At 32.5% G+C, this 18,810-nt stretch overlaps 2 protein-coding genes across 3 annotated transcripts in view; both read right to left on the reverse strand.

The window, feature by feature from the left end:
- Positions 1 to 6,623, reverse strand: part of LOC111055125 (AP-2 complex subunit alpha) — a 42,846-nt gene extending 36,223 nt beyond the window's left edge. The window contains exons 1-2 of the mRNA XM_022342294.2: positions 6,480 to 6,623; positions 4,388 to 4,464 (exon numbers count right to left, since the gene is read on the reverse strand). Coding sequence (XP_022197986.1) covers positions 4,388 to 4,451 — 64 coding nt within the window. The 5' untranslated portion in view covers positions 4,452 to 4,464; positions 6,480 to 6,623. The remainder of the gene's footprint in view (positions 1 to 4,387; positions 4,465 to 6,479) is intronic.
- A 1,117-nt stretch (positions 6,624 to 7,740) lies between these two features.
- Positions 7,741 to 15,525, reverse strand: LOC111055124. Of its 2 annotated transcripts, none has more exons than XM_039439230.1 (5): positions 15,256 to 15,498; positions 12,327 to 14,178; positions 11,155 to 11,433; positions 10,112 to 10,207; positions 7,741 to 8,524 (listed from the first exon to the last, which is right to left on the reverse strand). In XM_039439230.1, exons 1-5 carry the CDS (start codon positions 15,380 to 15,382, stop codon positions 8,242 to 8,244), a joined length of 2,637 nt encoding a protein of 878 aa, XP_039295164.1. In that variant the 5' UTR covers positions 15,383 to 15,498; the 3' UTR covers positions 7,741 to 8,241. The 2 variants fall into 2 exon arrangements, with proteins under 2 accessions (XP_039295164.1, XP_039295163.1); XM_039439229.1 differs by lacking the exon at positions 7,741 to 8,524 and adding an exon at positions 8,993 to 9,490 and having other exon boundaries at positions 15,256 to 15,525.
- Between the last annotated feature and the right edge of the window lie 3,285 nt (positions 15,526 to 18,810).

The raw sequence follows: 18,810 nt of genomic DNA on the forward strand, positions 1-18,810 counted from the left end.
AGTATTTCTAACGGAAAAAAATCTGGTGTGGCGCACTCACACAACTTTCCTTGCCGTTATTAGAATTGATCACCTGACGCTAGTGTTCACGCGCATCACAAGTCTACTTATAAACAAAGATCTAAGCCAGCTGGTGACAGAACAATAAAGCTGGAGACATACGAGGTCTGATATCTCTTCATAGTGAATGATTTAATAGAATCAACAGTTTGCAATTGGATAATCACATTTTCTCGAATTTCGAGCTTAATTTCAATTTTAGGTGAAAATGTTACTCAACATTAATTGTAGAGATTTTTATGCTCAATTTTCTCCACTAGAATTTTTTTGTTTAAATTGTATCTGAAGCCTGATAATTGGGAATCTGAAATCCAACATTGCATAGATGGGGCGGAGTTCCTGAAATTTTTACAGATATGGGACTTGTGGCAATTGATAGAGCTTATCAATGACTATTCCAGGTATGAATTTAATCAATATCGTTGGAGCCATTTTCGAGGAAATCGCAAAAAACCCTGTTTTTGACAACATTTTCTCCATTTTAGCCGCCATCTTGAATCGCATTTGATCGAAATTGTTCGTGTCGGATACTTAGCATAAGGACCTTAAGTTCCATTTTTCAAGTCATTCCGTTAATTGGGAGATGAGATATCGTGTACACAGACGCACATACACTCACACATATATAACACACACACACACACACATATATATATATATATATATATATATATATATATATATATATATATATATATATATATATATATATATATATATATATATAGGGGACTCAGGGGACCTTGAAACGTATAGAAATTTAGAAATTGGGGTACCTTAATTTTTTTTGGAAAGCAATACTTTCCTTACCTATGGTAATAGGACAAGGAAAGTAATAATAAAGTAGGAAATTAATCAATTAATGTCTAAAATAAACGATATTGAAAAACGTTGGCCAGTTACAGAAGGAAGATAATTGATAATACAGTACTATTATTTTTTCTTAGAATACTCTCAAAATGACCATGGGTCAAATGTATGGACGAGGTCAAATTAGTAATTGATAAATAATTTGATTGATTTGTTTTTGTTTGAGGAGTAGTAAGCTCTGTTTGGCCCCTTTTCCAACTGATTGTGACAGTTTTCATTCTATTGTACGAAATTATTTATAGGTACTGCATAATAAATTATTTATTTTTGCGATATAACTTAACACTAACATTATTTTCAATAATCTACATCTCAGAATAAGCTTTTGTAGTACAATATGTACTGCATATACTATGTACCTACATACAATATGTATGTACTTTGTAGTAATTTTATCATACAATATGGAGTGTTTGTGAATTTACTCGGAAAAATTGAGTATAATGAGTCAATAGTCTAAAAATAGAATACACACTTTAGCAGAAGCTTATCTTAAATAATAGTGTGAAGATTTCAAGTCAGCTCAATATAAAATCAGAGACATGGCTGAGAGATATTACAATTTTATTTTTAAAAAATCTAATTAATTACTTCACATTGTAATAACACTGATAGCGAGGTCTAGCTAATTCCGGGAAATCCGGAAATTTTCAACTTTTCAATACAATTGGTTTTGATTTCTTCTTATCTCTGAAATATTCATAATTCAGCTATTTATTCATTATTTCATATTTGAAAAATGCTTTCCTCTGGTAAGTTTAAAATCTTCAACTGTTGAGAGTTGAGAGTAGGCCTAATGGAACTCATTTTTGTTTCTAATAGATCTCCAATCTATGTAGGCCTAAATGTTTGGGTTCTTTGTGAATTCACTCAAGAAAATAAATAATGAATCAATATTCTAAAAATAGAAGACACACTACAGCAGGAGCTTATCTTGATTAATAGTGTGAAGATTGTATTAAAAAATTGAAAATTCCCGAACTAGATCTCGCAATCAATGTTAGTGTAATGTGAATAGGTTATTTATTTATTTACAATGCAAATAATAAATGTTTATTTATTATTTGATAAACAGACAAGATATTATTCCTTATCAACAAGAATTCGAGTTAACAGTTATCAGTAAACGAGTAGACAAAATATTGTTATCATCATCTTTAAAGTAATAAGTTTTCAATCAAACACATTTAACAAATCGATCATCGATGAAAAGTGAAACAGAATTCCCCAGAGCAACAACTGTTCAATCAAAATGTATCACCTATTGAATAACAGATGGAGGGAGGGGAGGAGGAATTGATCACAACCCCCTCCCTCCCTACCACAATTACTACAACCTATCACAAGTCTGAATGTAATAATGGAACAAAGCCAGACCCCCATACATGTCAGCCAAATACAATCAACGACCCATTGCATGCTTCTCAATTTAGATTCAATAAAACCACTTGATAATGGCTTCATTTATTTGCAAATAAATAGTTGTTCGTCGCTATTATAATTACACCTCAATATTGTTTTTGATATAAATCGGTTCCAATTAACAAAGTAATGTTCAGAGTAATTATTGTGGATAGCTTTTCAAAAACTGAACAAGTTTAATTCAATTTAGATCGATTCAAATGAAATTTAGTTCTATTTAATCGATCATTGAATTCACATGATTATTTCAACATACATTAATAAATGTATTCGCATGTTTGGTGAAATTTATATTTTTCTACACTTCGTCAATAATCATATATGCAATAAATCATTAAGCTTAAATATTTCCCGAGTCTGGTTTGATTGACAATTTTGATATTTGGATAAATTATAAGACATATCATATAAATTTAAATCAACGCAGAGACTTCAAGCTCAGAATATTCCTCTTAATATTAGTAAATAAATCAAATGAAGAGCGACATTCTCAATTTATGAAATATTTTCACTCAAGAACCAGAAACTCATGTATTCTAGCTCACTGAACGTATTTGATGTGAAATATGTATGAATTTCTTGATAATATAAGTTTAAAATTTAAGGAAAATTGTTAAAAGCATAGATACTGTGGGCTAAATGTTGAGATTCAAAAGTTGATTTTTCTTTAATTGCTTCTTATAGCCTAACGATAAATTTTCATCGCCAATTTGAATTTGTTCAAATTTCTGATGAGATTGATTTGTTCAAATTTTGTAAATTTATATTCAGACTGTTGTTTTCAATAATAAGTAAATCTATAGCAAAATCGGTAACGACTTTACGTTAAAATTATTTTTCAGGAGCGAAAAACAAAATCATAAATGAAAAAACCAGACACGAACATAGACTATCCTCCCACATTTGTTATCAATGAACAGCCGCCTTATCAGTACAAAACTGGGATCGTTCTCCTCTATACAATAGAAACAGCACAGACAGAGTTCAAAATACGACACTTTTCAGTATTTTGCAAGCGACATGTTGAACGAGGGAGGAGCACATGTTGCACTAGATTGGAGCACATGTTGCACGCGATATGTTGCACTAGATTGGAGCATGTTGCATGCGACTTATCCAACGTTTTTGCCTTGCTTCAATCAGCTTGAGGTAAAAGAACAACTTGAAGTAATGTGGTGGATGCCAGCTGATTTTCTTGAAACATGACTTGGCCAATACCTACTATTACTTCAGTAATAGTAGGAAGTAATAGTAGGTATTGACTTGACCCACTACCTCCGTAAACAAAGCCGTAGTGCATTCGTGTGACGTCAGCACAGGTAGGGCTCCTACACCAATAAAAATTCGTTGATCTCAGCTGATCTATATCAGCTAGTGTTTTTATTGGTGTAGGAGCCCTACCTGTTCTGACGTCATCAGAGTGCACTACGGAATTGTTTGCGGAGGTAGTGCTTGACCACCTCAAAAACGCCAATGACGCAACAGAGAAAATACAGTATATCAAAAATGCAGTGTATTTGTAGTGTACAGAACTAATTTATTATTCTCAATTTACCGGGAAAATTGGAAGTAATTCGTTGTTTGCAGTAATTGAGGCGAATTTTATAACTGCAGGGGGAAAAATGAATATGGCAAACAATAATCTAATCTGATAAAAAACACGATTGTATTTATCTTTATCACGAAAAATATTGGATATATTCCAGTCGCACTGAAAATAAAAAGACACTTTTGGATGGACGGTTTTATAGATGGATCCAAATCCAAACCTAACTTGTCTCAAATCATTTGCTGGAAGGGTCAAATTCTATATTTAAAAATCCTGAAGATTTAGGATGTTTTTGCGGATGATGCCCGCATGAACTTGTGAGTGGGTAATGAAAAATATGTTTCACTTGAAAGTATAAGCCAGTAGGAACTTTTAGCCGAGTAAAGTAGAGCCGATATTTGATAAGTAAACGAGTGAAATAACTATTTGATTTAATCTGATTAATACAATCTGTCAATAAGATGATAGTAATTGGATTTTACTTACAATTTCTGATATCAGAAATGAAGACAGCGAGTCCTCGCATGCCATCTCCGCGCACCGCAGGCATTTTGCCCTCTTTTCTGTAAAAAAACACAAAATTATTAAAAATGGAATAAATTAATCATAAATGCTGGAATCATTCCACATATAAATTTTATCAATAGTATGAATGGTATTTGATATTTCACGCTTATTATATTTCGATTGAAAGATTAGCCTACTATTGACTCTTATTAGAGTCAAACATTTTATGATAGAGATTAGGCAAGGTATTATATATTTGAAGTCTTTATCGTTAGCCAGGTGTTCCCGGATAGATCGCGTCAAAATAGATGCTAGTCATACGAGCATCACCGAGAGTTTCGCCGAGTTGCTTGCCAAATGACCAACACAAGCGGCTCGCGTTCGTCTTGTCACCCACACTGCATTGTGTGACCAGAAGACGAATTCCTTGTCAAGATCAGCGGTAGCGAGCCACTCGCCTTCCCTTGTCTCCTTCGATCTCGTCGCGTCTCGTCAAAAATCGTAGCGAAGCCGAGCCCAACGGAGTTAAGCACTACCTCCGTTAACGGAGCTGAGTGAGTTGAAGACCAGCGGTGACATATTGAAGAGAGTGAAGCGCCGGCATAAAAGGAATACGTTTTTGAATGAATGTGTACAGCAGAAAAAGCTGCATAGCTACTATGTTTTGAAGCTGCCCAATATCCAATTTCTCGATCGAAGACCAGGTTTATTCCTGGATAGATGGCGTCAGTCAAAGCTGCAGAAAAGCTTTATGAAGAAAATAGTGCGACGAAGAACAAAACTGAAAATCAATACAGTACATCAAGTTAACACGAAAACAACTGAATACTCTAACTGAAACTCATGTTTTTATTCCTTGGAATCAGGTATTTATAAGTTATAGCAGAACCAAAATAATAACACTCTATTAGGAATTCAATTGAATTGAAATTGGTTTCAATATAATCATTATCTGTTACTTGAGATATGAGTTACTTGCTGATCAATTTATATTATATCTTTTGGTACACTGGCATGCTGTAAAGTAGATAAATATTCTTATTACAATCAGGAAAGTTTGCATCTCAAATATGATAAGTTATGACTTCACATTCAGAGACATTCCAATTCCAATTAAGTTAGTACAAACATGATTTCAATTCAATGAAGAAATTCAATTGAAAATGAAATGCAAACATACATTAGTCCAGCGGCCGGTCTTGTTGGATGATAAAACAGTCAAAAAGCATAAAATTCTGAAAAATCCACAGGAAAAGTAATCTAATGGAATCAACTCACAGAATTGAGTCCATTTTAAGAATATGAGTAGAATACCTAAAACGAGAAAAATTAGTTTTTGTTTATCAAATTATAGTATGTTTTGCATGGTAAAACAGAAATAAAAACCTGACCGACAAGAGAATCAAATTAAGTTAAATAATAAAATAGTTGCATTAAACACCAGATATGTCACCTCAAATCAGTTTGAACTTATTCTATCAATGAATGGGATTCTATTCAAACTATTATCATGAGGAGATCAGTTAATGTTGAATTAGCAGGGAATGAGCATATTTCATCAATTCTATAATCAATGCCTAAGAGAATTTTGAAATTTCAAAATATTCTCATAAGAATATCCTCATTCAACGAAGTTTATCAAGATAGTAGACCTAGTTTAGTAGTTACTATCACATACCTGTGTAAAGTTAAAACAAGTTAAGCAGAATGGGTTCTAAAGTTAAATTAAAATTAAGCAGGTTATTGAAATTGCCCTGATAAAAATCAGTCTGTTTACACTTACAGCACCAACTGTGCTGAAGTTAGATAGGAAAATACTATGGTCTTTTCAAAGAAACCCTATTACAACTTTAGAATAAATGTTTCAAACTGGGGATGTATAAGCTTTATGGATATATGTAAGGCACTTTAAAAGCAAATATAGATTTGAGACGGATTAGAAATCCTGATAAAAGTTGAAATTATGTCGGCAAAAGTCCAACACGTACCCTGACCCTCCCAATTTTAGACACGAATTTGGAACTCATGACTATTGAATAAGTTGAGATAGATAATAATTAAACATACTTACAATGTATAAGTTCAACAATCACAATATAAACAGAATAAAACGTCACTTTTTTAACCAACCGAGAACCGACAGCCAACAGAATTGGCAGACGCCATTAGCAAATGATGATACTGACGTTGGGCCCGTTGGGCTGGGAAAAGTGAAGAGGTTAAAACTGAGAACATTCATTTATCGAACGCTTACGTGAAAATTGAATAATCATTTCTAAAATAATGTTATTATGAATGAAAGATTATTCTAAGTGAGACTAATACAAATTTGTTGATGATTATGGTTGAATACTTCGAAGTCAAATGATCAAATCGATAGTTTTCATTATAAACGGAAAACTACTCCAAATTCATAAATTCTCAATGAAAAAATGCCTAATTGTAGTTATTAGATGATATTATTCTTTATTATCCCATATGAATTGACATTTTTAAAGTAGGAGCTTCATACTAAAATATTTGTATGTTGGCAATGCTCGTGCAAAAGCGCGAACTTTTAAACTTGCGTCACAGCTTGCGTCTCATGCACACTTTTCATAATATTCAGCTTTTACTATTTTACTGTAATCCTCTTTCAAATTAAAATATTATTGGAAATAAAATTATTTAAGTTTTTATTAATTGCAGAATTTATTCACTTTATTTCAATAACCGACTATGGAATGTAATAATTATATTTATTTTAAGTTATACCTTTGGTACTTAGGTGTCTCCAATGTTGAATAATATTATGGAAATCAATGATTTTGACAAAATGCATTCTATTCAAGACTTGAACATTAGTTATAAGAATCTATTAAATAAAAATGCATTCCATTCAAGACTTGAACATTAGTTATAAGAATCTATTGAAGAAGAATGCATTCCATTATAAACCTTTGTAGTAGTATTTCTGCTAATACGGTACCGTAACACTGGTAACACCAATAACCTTTAGACAGAGTCTTCATTTATAAAGACCAAATTTTTATATTGGACTGCATAAAATTTCTGTCTCTTAGCAATCTTGTTAAAGCAAAAATTAATAAGTATTGAAAATAAAATCTTAGTGGTTTGCTATGAAAACAATAATTATTTAGGCAAGTCTCGAATAACTGATTTTGTACGGTAGTGAATACTTAGGTGCTTGTTCTCTATTTTTTTATGTGTGCACAGTTTGCAAAAAAATAAGAATTAATACTTGTAAAAAATCATGAAAAAACTGTAGAATTTGGAACACTCATTAGGAAAATTAGAACAGTTTTCATCACGACATAGTACACTGATAGCAGAGGTGCAGTACATTTATCCTTCATCATTGTAAATATCAACAAATCATCTATTAAAAAATTAAAAGCACCTTGTACTTTTCACTTTAAATAAAAATAATTATGAAATGAGTCAACATTCAGTTACAGTTCATTACTGCTTTAATTGTAACAAAGATATCGGCATAAAATGGATTAATGGATCCATAAACTTATCCAAATATCCAGAGAAAATCTTTGAAAAATTGAGTCTCCATATTGATTATTCATTCAATGAATTTGATTGTAGAGAATCTTAATTGAATCAAACTGAGGTTATGATTACTTGAATTCAAGTAAACAATTGGCTAAATTCTTTCAATAAAGAAAGAATTTCATTAATTGTAATTCATTCTCAATTCTTCTAAATGAAGAGACTTCATTCAGAAATTAATCTGAGGAAACATCTCCAACTATAAAAAGTAGAAGAAGAAGAACCGTTGCTGAAGCTAGAACCCTATAAAGTTAGTGGGATACAAAAAAATTTTAATGTTTTTCTTTGTTCAAAGATATTTGAAAATTTTCTCTCTCCTCAAGGTATCGAGCTTTCAGAAGATACTCGATTGCGTTGTCGCTGCCTTTGAAACTGTACATCATTGCTGCGCGTTGCCAATGTAACAGAGAAAAGCAAATCGATTCAAACTGTTGGAGTTTACTGTCAACTTCGAACTTATCCAGGATAGGAGCAATTAGGCCGTTCAGTTTTGATTCGATTGATGTCGATTCACAACTATCAGAGTTGCAATTTTGTGATTCATCTTGAATTTTCCTGAAAAACCGACAAAATTGTTATAGTGAGGTCCACGTTATAATGACAGTATTTGATCAATTTTGTTTTTGCTATCCTTGTCTATCTTTCGACAAAGCCGGTGGTACTATCCTTTTCTAGGTCCACAACGGTGCCAATTATGTTTTTGACAGTGTAGAAATATGATTAATTAATGCTGAGAATCGGCATCGCTATTCTTCTATCTTTATCCACTGTCATTATAACGTGGACCTCACTAAAGTCTCATTCACTTACAGTAATGAACTAAACTACAAAATAGAATAAGAATAGAGAAGTTCATTGCTATATCATAATACGTTTTTCTGGAGTACCTACTATGTTTTCTCTATGGCATACATTAAGAATTTTTTACCTTTTAATCTCTGAAACACATATTTCTCATGCAGCAACCTTAATAAAGGATCCTCTTGAAATAAAATCCAATAGTAAATTATATCATGGTCATTCAATGAATTTGATTGTAGAGAATCTTAATAACAATTGGCTAAATTATTTCAATAAAGAGAGAATTTCATTCATTGTAATTCATTCTCAAATCTTCTACAAGAAGATACTTCATTTAGAAATTAATCTGAGGAAACATCTCCAACTATAAAAAGTAGAAGAAGAAGAACCGTTGCTGAAGCTAGAGCCCTATAAAGTTAGTAGGCTACATAACAATTTCAATGTTTCTCTTTGTTCAAAGATATTTGAAAATTTTCTCTCTCCTCAAGGTATCGAGCTTTCAGAAGATACTCGATTGCGTTGTCGCTGCCTTTGAAACTGTACATCATTGCTGCGCGTTGCCAATGTAACAGAGAAAAGCAAATCGATTCAAACTGTTGGAGTTTACTGTCAACTTCGAACTTATCCAGGATAGGAGCAATTAGGCCGTTCAGTTTTGATTCGATTGATGTCGATTCACAACTATCAGAGTTGCAATTTTGTGTTTCATCTTGAATTTTCCTGAAAAACCGACAAAATTGTTAGTCTCATTCACAAACAGTAATGAACTACACTATAAAATAGATAAGTTTATTGCTATCATAATATGTTTTTCTGGAGTACCTACTATGTTTTCTCTATGACATACATTAAGAATTATTTGTTACCTTTTAATTTCTGAAACACATATTTCCCATGCAGCAGCCTTAATGAAGAACCCTCTTGAAATGAAATCCAATGGTAAATTAATCATCTTATGGTCGTTCATTGATACATTTTGAAATATAACATCTAGCGCCGGTTGAACAAAAGCCGGACAAGTTTTAATCGTGGCTAATTCTACGAGGACCAATCAGAGAAGCCTTCTTTTCAAAGAAGCCTCGTAGAATTAACCACGATTGAAACTTGACCGGCTTTTGTTCAACCGGCATTAAATGTTCCTAAATTAATAAGAACAGTGAAATTGAATGTCAGATTTTCTCTTCAATAAACATCAACAATAGAAAATTAAATTTTCCAAAATGAATAAATGTAAAATTCATCCTGATTTATATTCAGTTTGATGAAATAATAGAGTTGAATACCTATTGAAATATTATTTGAATCATACAAACATAGTTAAATAAATAAAATTCAACAAACCTTTCATTCTTCTCGTTGTTCTCCAAATTGCTTTCAGAACGTTGGAATCTGAATGCCGAAAATATTCTTCTAATCGAACTTGGCACCACCTTTCGTCTGTTACAAGATAAAATGAAGTACTTTATATGATATTAATACCGTAATATAAATATTTATTCAACACAGCTTAAGAATAAAATGCACAGAGATTTAATTGCCTATTACACAGTCAAAAATATTTGATCAAGGATATTGCCTACTCTACTATTTAATATGTTTTTATAATGTGATCAAAGAAATATGACCTATCACAGCGTCCAAGATATATTTTATCAAACATCAAAACCTTGTGCAACACTTTCATATATTTGATGGAAGATGACCTGTTACGCCATCAAAGATCTTGGACCACATATTTGATAAATAAAACATCGGAATTGAATGTGGCAAGCCTCACCTGTCCGTCGTATGATCTGTTCCACCACCAACCCTCCACCTCATACAAAAATCGGAAATGAGTCAAATTGGAATGCTGCATGACAAGTATGTTCCAGGCTTACCTCGACACATAAATTAATTATATAGTGGGGTATCATGTTTGAAAAATAATAATTAGCCTTTTAAAAATGTTGGAAGTAAATTTAATTTATAATGTAAAATGTTGGAAATATGTAATTTATTATGTCATGTTTCTGCCTTTGATATTATTTGACATTTCTATTCGTGACGAAACACTTTATAATAATTATGTTGTAGTTTAGACACTATTGTTTCCAAGATCTAGGAAACATTTAAAAAAATTCTCCTTGATTTTGTTAATGAGGCCCAAAGTTATCAGTTATGTAACTTACTGATTATGTGCCTTTAGGGCCTGCAAAGTCTCCTGTTTTCGGGACACTGACTTTGAATAGTATCTTCTGAGCAGTTGGTTGAAACTGTATTTTAAGTAAACTTTGAATAGTGTCTTCTGAGCAATTGGTTGAAACTGTGTTTTAAGTAAACATTTAGAAAGCATCTCATTGATTTCTTTAATTAGGCCCGAAGTTATTAGTTGTGTTACTTACTGATTATGTGCCTTCAGAGCCTGCAAAGTCTCCTGCTTTCGGGTCGTTGCCTTCGAACAGTGTCTTCTGAGCAGAGTGTCGGGATAGTCTTCGATGCGGTTGAGCAGAAGTGTCATCACGTGAGCAACCGAAGGCAGGAATGGAGGGCTGGCAGCGCCGTCGGTGAAAATCAGCTGCGAGGTTGGCAAGCGTGCGTCGCGGAACTGCTGACACATCTCGATCATGCGACGGTTGGTACTACTGTGGTGGTGGCGCAGGTAGGCCCAGGTTTTTGTTAACCTTAAAAAAAAATATATTTAAAAAATCAACTTTTCAAATTCAAAATTGGATTCAATTTAAAAAACAAATACGCCTGCTTTGCTGAAATGTTGTATCAAGGTACTTATCAAACGTATCCAGTGTACTTTAATAATTCCAAGCCGTTTTCAAAAAGCCACAAGATATACGCGTACGCGGTAGCTGATAGAAAATTGCCACCATTCAATTTTATTTATTTAAAAATTCGACCCAATTTTTCAGAACACAAATAAAACCTGATGAGCTTACATGAAGGGTCATTACCATTGTTTTGGTGCAAATCACATTTAATTTGGTTCAGTATAACGTTTACAGTGACTGTAAATTTTTTCAGTGTATTTTTTCAGAAAAATTTCCAGTTTGTAAAAATCTTCAAGAGTTTTGGCAGATGGCAGTTAGTCTCTTGAAGTGCTTATAAATTTGAATAATTTATTGTTTTTTTCTAAGAGGGAAGGTGATGAGGTAAGAGAATAAATGATACTCGACAGAACGAGAGTTCAAAAATAAATGAAAATATTGAGAAACTCCGTAGGAGATAATCACACCCGGTGATGTATAAATTAAGGTCTGTAATGATAAGAATGGTAACGGACATTGGTGAAAAATTCTTGATAGCCTATAAGAATTTTCAAACAGATTATATTTTTCATCGTTTTTTTTTCATTTCCAATCAAATTAATATGAATACATCATATCTCTAATCAATTCAAGTAAAAAATTATCTGCCATTTAAATGAGAAACCGTAGACTAGATGATACACCGTGCTCTAGTTATATTTTTGTTCTACAAATGAATATGAATTTGATTATGAAAACTACAATTTTTTCAGTATAATATCTATATCATTTCAATGATAACTATGATTTTAACGTACCTGTAAATAGGAGGACTGCAAAGACCATACAATATACTCTGTGTGGACTGGAAGTTCTTCCACCGCAAGCACACGTCAGCAATATCAACAAATCTGGCAATAGAGCGCGCTCGCATATGCACAGTCTGCTCCTTCAGAACTTCAGTTGTCACAAGACACGATATGCGATGCGAAAATGCAACCAATGCACTTATATTCGGTGCATTCCTACTGCACTGCTGCACAATTAATGCACCCAATTCACGAACTGAAACCCGCAGGAAAAGATTCCTGTCAATCATTGTCAGTTGGTGTGCGAGGATTTGTGTGGGGAAGTCCCACATTGTGAAATTTTGTTTAAGTTTCAAGATTTGTCTCAAAAACGACACAGGACATGTGGGGGAGTTTGGTTTTTTGGTTGAGAAGTAGTCATTTTGTGTGGAACAAGTATTTTTCACTCTCGACGAGTTTTTAGTATGTGAGATCATTGAAGAGCTCCCACCAGTTTTGCCACACGCACAGAACTCCAGCTCAGAATCTATTGTACAACTGGTGGACGACAATTTCCTCATCTTCTCCGTCCCTACATCCACCGCTTCCACTATTTTTGTATCATCAGATCTTCTCAACCTCCCCCGTACACCTCTAACTTTTCTCCTAACTTGTTTCTGTGTTTTGTTCCCCTTATCCTGCAACTTTTTCAAACTTTCCAGATGGTTTCTGAGTTCACCATAGGCGGCGGAGGCTGACTGAGGCCGGTACCAGTAGTTTGTAGTCCAGAAAAATACGACGGGACTAGTGGGGCTCAGGATTTTTGAATCCATGCAAAACGAATGGTTCTGTTCAGGCATAACGTGCAGCGCCTCACAGGAAATAGTGTTGGTGAGTTGTCGTTTAGATACATTGACATGTAGAGATTTGTCGGATGGTTGACGTTGGATATTTACCAACGACACAGACCGTTTGACTTGCACAGAGTATGTGTCACCTTTCGACAGCTTCCAAGGTCCCAAACCGTGTAAAAAATGTGGCTTAGGAGAAAACGCGTATCTTCTCAGATGTTTCTTCTTTTTTAAACCGCTTTCCCACAGCTGTATCGAGGATTCAATCAGTTCATAGAAATCCAAACTCTCATAGATGCTACTTGAATCCCAAGTATTTCTAACGTCCACATCAAATTCTGATTCCAAAGCAACACCCAAACTCTCATCACTTAGAAACTTCTCATACAAACTTGCAGAAGACTTGCAAACTCTAGTGTAATCTTCCAATTTTCCCATAATTTTCTTCTTGTGGTAATCTAGGTCTTGTCTAGATCTAAACGATGATGATGTATCTGCAGTACTTTTACTAAATGACTGTTTGTTCCTGTGGTCCAAGTTTGTGTCGCTTTTGAAACTTGAAATTCTTTTTCCAAAACTCACAGCAGGTTCATGATTGTAATAGCAGAGCAACTGAGCCCGTCCAGGTTCCATCACATTCAGTTGACTACCCACAATGTAGAGTGTGCTAGTGCTCGCAGTGGACCCTCCACACGACTCCGAACTAACCGAGCTGTGGTCGTTATCAGGCGATAGGAAGTTGATCCGCTCCAACCAGAGATTCCAGAACATGTTGCGTTTCTCACTGCCGCTGAGTTCGAAGTACAAAATGGTGTCGTTGCAGAAATGCGCTTTCAGAGTGTGGCGGGTTTTACGATGGTAGACTGAGAGGTTGACCACCTCGACTGGGAACAGTGACACCAGTTCTAAACTCTCGATTTCAGGGTCGATTCCAATGCGACCGGCTTCCAAACAGTAGGCGAATGACGTTCCATTGTTGTCATAGCTTTTTATGATGTCAGTAGCTAGTATTAGCTTGGTGGTGGTAAGGCCTGAAATGAGAAAATAAAATGAATATCAATGAGAACAGAAATCAACCAATTTGAAATTTGAAATGGCATAAGTGCTTGTAACTAACTAGTCGTGTTTAGATGAAAATATAACAAAAGGGAACCAGTATTTTTCTATAGTTGAACATCCAAGTAGCCATATTAAAATACTTTATCTTATTAAATAATATAGTAATTATTTGATTCAACTTACTTTGGTTTTCATCAATAAATTATTTTTTTCAGGAATGATGAAAACCAAAGTAAGTTAAATCAAATAAATTACTATATTATGTAATAATATATTCGGGTGTAATATAGAAGCTCATTTCTTTAATAATGTTGCGATCTGATTTTGAGACTATTATTGGACTTATTCATACTTAAATAAAAACACACATATGTTGTTAAATTCTACACAGTTTTATTCGGTAAGCTAAAGCTTAACCTTTTAGCTTTAGTCAACTTGAAAATGTGACCTGTGTGGTCACGAAACCATGGTCGTATACCAAATAAAACTGTGTAGAATTTGATAACTTATGTGTGTTTTAATTTAATTATGGAACGGTTCTACAATATTGACAATGACTCAGTCGAATTTTTAAACTTATTTATCTCATCCTATAACTTGAATTTAAATTAAAATTTATAATTAGAAAAACAATAATAATTTAGAGCTCAAGGATCCTTCTAGGATAATCTTGATAGAATTATAATATTCACCTTTTTATACTAAACATACTAAGAACTTAGTGGCAACTATTTTATAGAATACTCAAAGAAATTAAAAATATACTAAAATATAGATTATTTTTGAAAATTAAAAACACTTCATTTCCTATGCATTTTAATTTTTAGAGCAAGTCCAGTGAATAACAGGATCTACTTTATTGATTTTTATTTACTTATGCATGGAATTTTAGTTTCAGTATAAATATATATAAAAATTTATGAATTTATTATAACGCTATAGAACTGCTTTAATAGCCTACGTTACGAGTCTCAAGAGCATTAGCGACCTAGTGTGACAATATTGTTACTAAATAAAATGTAATTGAATAAATAATGCATTGAGCATACCCATTTGCACTTGTCTCAGTCCTCTCCCATCCTCACTTGTTTCTGTAAATGGACTCTCAAGAAGAACAACGTCCTCAAAATCTGAATACTCATTAAAAAGTAGTTTTTGGATGCGATTTGTGTTCATTTTCAGACACTGAAATTGTAGTTTGTTGATTATTTTAGAGAGGAAAAGTTAAAGTTGTAAAATTTAAACCTAACCATACTTTAGGTTATTTCTTTATTTTGTGCTTATAACATCATGTTATCATAACATGTGTGCATGTAGACATAATATGATAGGCAGCATACATTGTTTTCTGAAAAAATCTGGTGTGGCGCACTCACACAACTTTCCTTGATGTTATGAAAATTGATCACCTGACGCTAGTTTTTACGCGCATCTCAAGTCTACTATTCAAAGATCCAAGCCAGCTGGAAACAGGACAATAACGCTGGAGACACACGAGGTCTGCTATCTACTCATAGTGAATGATTGAATAGAATCAACAGTTTGCAATTGAATAATAACATTTTCTCAAATTTCGAGCTTATTTTCAATTTTAGGTGAAAATGTTACTGAACTTTAATTGTAGAGATTTTCATGCTCAATCTTTTCCACTTGAAATTTATTGTTTAAATTGTATCTGAAGCCTGATAATTGGGAATCTAAAACCAAATTTTGCATAAATGGGGCGGAGCTTCTAAAATTTTTACAGATATGGCACTTATGTCAGTTGATAGAGCTTATCAATGACTATTTTAGGTATAAATTTGATCAAAATCGTTGGAGCCGTTTTTGAGAAAATCACGAAAAACACTGTTTTTGACATTTTCGTTATTTTAGCCGCCATCTTAAATGGCATTTGATCGAAATTGTTCATGTCGGATCCTTATAGTGAAAGAGTCTTAAGTTCCAAATTTCAAGTTATTCCGTTAATTGGGAGATGAGATATCGTGTACACAGACACACACATACAGACCAATACCCAAAAAACACTTTTTTGGACTCAGCGGACCTTGAAACGTATAGAAATTTAGAAATTGGGGTACCTTAATTTTTTTTGGAAAACAATACTTTCCTTACCTATGGTAATAGGCCAAGGAAAGTAAAAATATCAGTTGAATCAATGTATCTAAAATGTATTCTAGGTACCCTGAGTTGAATAGAGTTTATTTTTTTTTTAATAAAGAGTGCTATAAGATTTAATATTGTTCTATTAATTTAAAAAGTAGACCATGTTAATGAAGTGTTTTTTAGCTATCTTTATGTATGGATGAGCCTTTAACCATAGTTCCACAATCGTACAGTAGCATTATCAAGCAATTATCCATTGATTACGTTTCATCTTCAAATATTTTAGATAATAAAAACGTCTATTCTTTACCATTATTTACAAATACAGGAGCATGTTAATTATTTCATTGATAAATAATCTTAACATAATATATCTCACACATTCTTTTATTAACATACAAAAATATCAATGCCACAGTATCCAATGTTCACAATCATCCACTGCTTTCTGCTTAGAACTATGTTTAACAAAAATAGAAAACAGAATTTAGAAAAATAAAATTTTGAAAATTATTTTCATAAAATAAAACTATATAGTCGAGATTTAGGAGTTGTATGAAAATATACAGACCTAAGTACATTGGATGAGTATTATGTGCATTTCGAGATGAATGCACTTCTTGAAAATAAAATATATTGTTATCTTAATATTATTGATTACAATTTGGCTTATCTAGCTTTTGAGAGTACTTGAGTACAATTTATGGCCTAATATTACTAAAGTTGCAAGGTATTACGAGTAACTTGGTGAATGATAATCTGAAAAAGTTTGATATTTTAACTCAATTAACTATTGCACAAATAAACTGATTCTATAAATCAATATTTTTTTACAATTATTTGGATAACAATGGAATAAGAACTGTATCAAAGTAAAATAATATGGAATACCATGATACATTGAAAAGAGTGTGTTAAATATAAAATTATTTGGTGGAGTATATAATCATATAATCATTCTCAGATGGAGAATAATAAAAATAATATTGATTCTAATGAACAGTTAAGCATTCAAGAATGAAAATATGATAACGATTCATAAAGAGAAAAATAAAAGTTTGAAGATATGTTTCATTGAACAAAATGTAGCTAAGGTTTTGAAGGTATTTATGAAAAATAATATAAATGAAAATATCAAAGCTAGTACTTAACACTATGAATGTTAATGGCATCTAAAACTAATGGTAGGTAAGTATAAAGTCTTACACATTAAACCATGTAAACTAATGTAAATCAAGGAGATTAATGAAAATTGCAAAGTGCAACAAAATCAAATTGGCAGGAACAACTACACTAAAAGCAAATAAATTGTTTAATTAGATTCAACTAGAAGAAAATATAAAAGAAAAAATGAAACTATTTGTGCTATTAATATCTGTGGTGACGTAAATAAAATATCTACTTCATATAATCAAATTTGATATCATAGAAGAAAAATTATGATAGCCTACCGTGTTTATGGCTACAAAACTCATAGAGGAATCACAATTTAATAATTTCGTTGTTATGAGTAAAGTTTTGTTTGAAATAGAGATGCTGATTTGGTATTGATCGACAATTTATGAAACCTTATAAAAGTAGTTTGTAAAGAGAATACAATACATAGAAAAAGAAAAAAGTAAGAAAAAAAACATTAAATATATTATACACTTTGTAAGTAATTGGATAACTTTGAAATATGATTTCATTTTTAATTATATTCTCAATAATTTTTATTTGATAGATAAATGAACTTAACGCTGTAATAAAGCTAAAACATGACACATGATAAAAATATCTAATGCCAATACTTGAAAAAATTTACAATATTTTTATTGCACAAGATAATATCTCAATCTTTAGTAACAGTAAAAAGAGAGTCTTAAGGAAACTGTTTGTTCCGACCTCAAACGTATTTAAATGGGGTTATGCATTTCAGTATTGGTGAAATGTTTTCCAAAGATATAACAACATATGAATTAAACTCACTTTACTAATAATTTCATTAAATCAAATTATTCAATATACAGTAGAACGTCGATAATTCGGACGTCAAAAATCTGGATTCGTTTCTGGCAAGAAATAAAATTTTCGTACCTTCTGTCCTCGGCGCTAAGCTCCTTACTTTAGAGCGGGCGACGGGAGAATGGCGCGAAGCGAGGAGAAATTTTTAATGTATATACCTTATACTCTACCTACCAATAATTGAATACTGTATATGCAATTTTAACAGCTTAGTTTCTTGAATAGTGCGTGCTGACCTTTTTTTAACGTAATTTCGATAATCCGGATAATTTGACAATCCGGATGGGGTCCGGTCCCAATTAATCCGGATTATTGACGTTCTACTGTATTATGAAAATCTTTCATACAATCATGTAGATTGCAATGGTTTGATGGAACAAACTAAAATAACATTCATACAGCTCTCAAAGTTGCTTAAACAAGCCTACAATCATCTTGGAATAAGTAGATTCCAATATTTATTATTATAAAATAATACACAAATCACAGCATCC

The sequence above is a fragment of the Nilaparvata lugens genome, chromosome 12 (genome assembly GCF_014356525.2).
Source record: "Nilaparvata lugens isolate BPH chromosome 12, ASM1435652v1, whole genome shotgun sequence".
NCBI lineage: Eukaryota > Metazoa > Arthropoda > Insecta > Hemiptera > Delphacidae > Nilaparvata > Nilaparvata lugens.